We start from the raw sequence: 6,189 nt of genomic DNA, 5'->3' as shown, positions 1-6,189 counted from the left end.
TTTTCCGAATATAACCTTTTCCGTTCTGACCCTAGAGGCACATAGAGATGAAATGAAGGATGTCAACATCAGGCTTACTATAGCCATTGATAATTATCTAAATCAGAGCAGGTGAACAGGAAATTGACCTAGGCAGCTAACAACTTAGCTTTGTTCTCTTGAATAACTTGATTTTTTTGAGTAACTTGCACTCTACATTACCTAAAAAAATTTACCTTCATTGTATGTCTGTAAATTAATTTTCCAATTCGATTTCCGACAATACTGAAAGAATCAGAGAAAAGGCATTAAACAGAATATATCGTTTTTTATTCAATTGCCTCTTCTGATTACTTACCAAAATTTGTGTTTCAAAAATCATTATTTTAATTATTATAACATTCAAGCAATTTCCTAAAACGATTCTCGTGGAGCACTTTTAAAAAGCCCCTTCCCGCACAACCAAAAAAAAATCTTATGTTTTAGCGTTATAAACTGTAAACAATAGGTTTGATTATTAAAATTCTTTTTTTGTTATTGAATCAAACAACCGTTCTATGTCGGAAGCTTGATATGAAATATTTATCAAACTTATATCTAGCTTTTTCAACCTCAACCTGATGCAGTTGTTGATTCCAAATTTTTTGAACTGGCAAAAAATCTCTAATTTTTTCGGCTTTTTGACTGATGTGCAAAACACAGCTCTGAATGGTTAGCTTATAAGTGCTTTCAAGATGCAAGATGGGACAAAACCTTTAAAGAGAATAAATTGCTCTGTAACCTTTTTTTACGCAAACATACGAGATAAAAATTTGTTAATCTGTCAACATAAACACTCATCTTATTTAACATAGTAAACGTTAGTCTTTTGCAAGATCTTACAGTATAAACTTTTTGCAAGATCGTATGGGAACTTTTGCAGGAACCTGCGAGATCGTACAAGATAATCACCCCATGATCAGTACTTACTATTTCTTGCGCGAGTACATATACTTGCATTTGTCACTTCTGTTCACAATACTTGCTGGCGACATTTTAGTTAAGCGGAGTTGAACGAGAACTTAGTTAGTACCAAATTATATGTACATCAAATTACTAAGTGCGTTTTAAAATCTAATTGCTGATTGACGAGGAAATTTTGCATTTCAGAGACATTTTAAGTGTTATTTTATAATGAATTTCGCAAAAACAAGTCTTACTGTCTTACAAGGCTATACTTTCGCCGAGGTGGTTCAAATGTTTAAGCAGAAAACAGCAACAAATTGTACTGATTTTAATTTCAATCTCAAAGTGCTATTTGCTATTTTCAATGTTTATCACCAGATCGTGGACGTCTGTTATTTGTTTTGGAAGTAAAGCATTTGTACAGACATAAGTGAAAATATATAAAATATAAGTTTGAATCGATAGTATTTAAGTAGTGGAAGAACTGAATAATTCTTTTTCCTCTGGTTCCAAATTTCCAAATCAGACTGTTTTCTTTGGTTGTTCAAAATTGTGAAGGCGCAGCAAGTCTGGCAATTGTTGGTAAACAAATAAAAAGACACTTAAAATCATAGTCCTCAAGATTTTAAAGTTTCCGAAAAATCTGAAAGCGGTAGAAATGAGTTGTCTAAGATTTGCAGTGTCCATATTTGCTTCTTTTAATGTTTTGGTATTTTCATTGAGCAGGTATCCACTGGCTTTTCGTGAGATTGCGTTTGAAAAATTTATTCCAAATGTCAGACTGCTCAATATCTCCTCAATCCTGTCGTTTCCACGTACTGAAAACAGGTAATGTAAACTTTTTGACACCAATTTGAGAAATTGTTAGAGATAACTATTGAGAATTGAGCAAAACTTCAAAGAATTTTTACATAGTGGGTAAAAAACGGCCAAAATTAATCATTTACTAAATTTAGCGGTCGAAAACGGTCAAAACCGATCAAAAATGGTCATTTCCCACCACATTTTGACCGTTTTTGATCGAGGTGAGGTGGTGGAAATATGAACCGGGGATCCAGACAAAAAATGGCCACGCTGAAACAATCCAGACAAAAATTTGGGCGTGATTCAAATTTGTGCAATAAAGTCTGCGACATTTTAGACTCCGGTGTGCTTCCCTGTGTCTTGAGACTGTAGAGTGCATCTCGTTCAATTTCTGCGAGAGAGTACACAGAGGATGTCATCTCTACAAAGTTGACACGTTCAGTTTCAACGCAACCTTTGAACACATGCAATCCTGTACTTACTCCGAAATGAGGCTGCAATTCGTTCCCGCCTGTAATGTCAATGGAAGTCATGCCGATATATCGTAAGAATGACTTCATAAATTTTGAATTTTTGCACTATTTTTTTAAAAAATTTAAAACTAGACTACTAAATTAGACTAGCCGCTTAGTTAGTTTTACATGCTAGAAATTTATAGATCAAGCATTTTATCATTTTCTTAAATTATAACATCTGAAATATTTCAATATAAAATGTATTTGAATGCTGCTACTTTTCTGTATATTGGCACTGTTTCGTGCTGTTTAACAATATCTGCTGTGTTTTTGCATGCAGGCTTTGATTATTTTTCCTGGCAGACTTAAAACAAGGCAGAGTTGAAACGAAACACATAACTAATTATTGGCAACGTTATTGTTCCCAAATATTTTTTTGAAAAACAAATTTGGAGAAATTTTATTCTCGGCTCACTTTTTTGTTCAGAGAGTTTTTGATTTTTTTTGAGCAGCCAGAATAGCATATGTAATATCAATTTGAAGCTCTCCGCCTCCAACATTTCACTACAAAAAATTTTTTGGGTAAAAATTTTCTACAAATTCTACCCACAATTTCAGGTAATTTAGGCCTATTTTTGAAATCATATTTAACTACAATAGGCAAAAGTCAAAGAATTACGACATCTAGCGGTTTATTCGAGGGTATCTCTAAAAAAATTATTTTTTTGATTTGTCAATTTCTCCATATAGTACAGAAATATACATTTTTAAGAATTTTTAACCCGTCCCGTCCCTCACATGTGTTAAACTAACTTTTCGTCCAACGTTCATTTTATTTCAAATGCTTATTGAAGTCATGATAAACATGGAGAAAATCAGTTGAGATCTCTCTATGAAGGGTTAATTGTTAAAAATTTCTTGAAAAAAAATAAAGATATTTTAAATAAAACTTGGAAAAATAAGAGAAATTTTAAGTTTAAGTGATAGCATACACTTTGACCGCTTTCACAGTTGACTGAACAGCAATCAGTAAAGGCTCATTGTGCATTTTGTACTTCTTTGGTCTCAACTGATATTCAACAAAAAATATCAGATATGTTTTTTGTGCCATTTTTCAGCAACAATGAATATGAGTTATTTAGCGCAACTTCACGTTCTCAGTAAGCTAGTGTTGAGTTCTAATTTCAGATTATTTAAATTTTTTTGGGTGAGGTCAATTGAAGTTTAAATTTAAGGTGCGCACTTCAAGTGGCAGAACGGGTAATCACACTGAGACAAAAAACACATGCAACAAAAAACATTAAAATTCAGGGCTCGAACGGTTAACTTTGAGATAAAAGAGAAATCAGATCAGGCAACAAAAATCACACAAGCAACAAAAAACATTAAGCTTTAGGGCGTGGACGGTTAACTTTGAGATAAGAGAGAAATCAGATTTTCGTGAATTTTTGGTCACTTTATAATTTCGAGAAATTTTTCGACTTGAAAAAAAATTGTTCTGAGAAAAACGGTCAACTTCATTTAATCCTAGTTCTCCAATTTATATTCTTTTTTGCGGCTTGCTTGATTATCATTAGTCATGAAAATTTGTATTGAGAAGAGGCAGTTTCTGATGCATTCAGTTTAACTGATGCTCAAGGATCTTACCTGCTTAAAAACCACGCATTTTTCCAAACAGAAAATTTTGTTTTTAAATTTTGTTCTCACATTTTTCTCAATATTATGCTCTGTTTGTATTTTTGTTGTAGAAAATTTTCTAGAGTTTTAAAATAAGGCAACATAAAAGAACTTGGATTTCTGTCTCTTTTTTCAGGAAAAAAAGTTTTTAAAGTTTTTGAAAAAAGATATTAGTCTAGAAATGCTCTAGTAAAAAATATTGTCTTTTTAATTAGGAAGCTTTCCAATTAACCTCAGAGTTCTTAAATTAACCTCAAAGATTCACAGGTATATAAGCTACCAAAACTTTTTCTCACTGTTTTCACATAGAAAAACTTCTCTAAAGATTTGAGGTGTAACTCGTTCTTATTTAAGTCGTCTCTTTACTACTATGCTGCCTAAATTGACCTCACATGCTATTTTTAGGCTTTACTTAATATTTTTGTTCGTATTGAAGCTTTAAAAAATTAGGCTGTTTTGGATTAACGGAAAGGCCGCCTGTTTTCGGAAACCAAATAGAATTTGCTTATTTTTGCCAGCTCTTCAATTCACCATAGTTTTTTGGTATAGCTATATTATCATATGGTGTGGGTTCTTCATCATTCTCAGCTCAATCTGTACGTTAATTTGATTTTTGATTACCTTAAAACCACAAGTTTCGAATATTAAAATTAATAAGTTAAAATTAGTTAATAAATTAATGGTGAATTATTCAATTGCCAATGATTCCTGAGCGTTTTAGACCAACTCTAACAAAATAAGTGCTGACATGTGAAGTCTCTCCTGATTTGGACAATTTCTTTGACTCCCCAGAAGAATTTCTCCTTTGTCGATCAGCAGAGACAAAGACAAAAGTTAATCTTGTAAGAGTTTTGTTCAAAAATGGTCTGTTTTACGTAGATCTAGGGGCTTCATTCAGAAAAACAAATCTTGCAAGTTTTTATAAGTAAACGTTTCTTGTATGAAATCTTGTGAGAAAAAAATTATGCAACAATCTTGTGATTAAAGTTAATCTTGCAACAATCTTGTAAGAAAAGTTAATCGTGATAGAATCTTGTGAGAAAAATTAATCGTGAAAGAATCGTGCGATAAAAGTTAATCCTTAAAGATTTGTAAGAATCGTATCAGAATCATGAGGGATCTAACTACGTCTTGTTAGTCTTGAACGAATATTACAAAGCCTTAAAATATTAACATTAGTATTCGACTCGAGAACTTACATGTCATGACTTTATAAAGGTTTTAGTTTTCATGATTCTAGCTCAATCGAAACAGCCCAAGGCAAAACTTGTGGTATGTGGGGTAAGACTTTCCAAGGACAGTGGACAGAGTGGGACTTGTGGGCGTTGACAGGTTTTGAAAACGGTCTCTACATTTACGAACGAAACAGAGAGTGTCACAATGCGATGCGCGGAGGATCATGTCCTGGGGAAGGTCACAAGATCCTGCCAATGAATTTTGGAGGAAAGTGATAAAAAAGATAACATGTGAACACCCAGAAGAGCAAAATGAACAATTGGACTGCCAAAAGGCAAAGTTTCAAAACTGATGAATTTTAGACACTATTAACGTACAATTGTTGACAAAAGCAAACGTCCAAATGGCAAAACTACAATGTAAATTGTGTGTTTTTGAAGAACAATTGAATTACTATTACGATAGCTGTGTCCCTTAGAAATTGTGCGAATTGACTGAGAATCAATCGAATCGAGCTTCCAGTTTTTGAGAACTGATAAAGGTGTTAATGAAGAAAATACAGATAGAAGCTCATACGTATCTCTCAATCAAGAGTAAACTGAGTCCCGCGTGTAATGTGTTTAACTTCATTTTGTTCATTAGGTCTTTGTATTGTTAACTTAAGAGCTTAATCATCTATTGGAAATGTTTCAAATGGGAATCGCCTTATGGAAACTGCTGCTTACGGAAAACTTTCAAGCTGCTAGTTAGATTTCCTCTATATAAACTTCTGTGATTCTTAAGCTTACTGCTATCAAATTTATTTCAATTCCTAGACAGCTAGCTCATATAAATTTCAGAGAAAATGGAAATATGATTTTTCCTGAAATTGTACCTCAAAAACAGGCAGTTTCCAATTTTGCGACTCAAACGTTTATTTCTTTGAATGATTTTGTGAATATTTACACTTCCATAAACTCGAAGCATTCAAATTAACATCAAAATAACGATTTTTCCGCATATGCTCAAAATTTGACATTTGAAATAATTTTTGAAGTTTTTGAAACGATGAGGCAAAAGTCTATTTTCTAGAGTAAATTTACTCGAGTTTGTCACCAAATTCTGTCGCCATTTTTTTTGAGATCCAAAAAACTACTCGTCGCTCAAGCACAGA

The 6,189-nt window shown here is 32.8% G+C and overlaps 1 protein-coding gene across 1 annotated transcript; it reads left to right on the top strand.

Annotated features, from left to right (window-relative positions):
• Positions 1 to 1,582: 1,582 nt before the first annotated feature.
• Positions 1,583 to 5,541, top strand: LOC142344988 (uncharacterized). The gene is made up of 3 exons (XM_075397071.1): positions 1,583 to 1,752; positions 2,066 to 2,272; positions 5,101 to 5,541. The coding sequence occupies exons 1-3, from the start codon at positions 1,583 to 1,585 to the stop codon at positions 5,309 to 5,311; spliced, it is 588 nt and encodes a 195-aa protein (XP_075253186.1). The 3' UTR covers positions 5,312 to 5,541.
• The last annotated feature ends 648 nt before the right edge of the window (positions 5,542 to 6,189 follow it).

Source organism: Convolutriloba macropyga, chromosome 8 (genome assembly GCF_964194025.1).
Source record: "Convolutriloba macropyga chromosome 8, txConMacr16.3, whole genome shotgun sequence".
Lineage (NCBI taxonomy): Eukaryota > Metazoa > Xenacoelomorpha > Acoela > Convolutidae > Convolutriloba > Convolutriloba macropyga.
Note: the sequence above shows the minus strand (reverse complement) of the source record. Positions and strands in the feature narration are given on the sequence as shown.

Coding starts and splice junctions, on each gene's coding strand:
- LOC142344988 (XM_075397071.1), top strand. CDS start 1,583: ATGAGTTGTCTAAGATTTGCAGTGTCCATATTTGCTTCTTTTAATGTT. Junction 1,753..2,065: donor TTTCCACGTACTGAAAACAG/GTAATGTAAACT, acceptor GCGACATTTTAG/ACTCCGGTGTGCTTCCCTGT. Junction 2,273..5,100: donor GGAAGTCATGCCGATATATC/GTAAGAATGACT, acceptor TCATGATTCTAG/CTCAATCGAAACAGCCCAAG.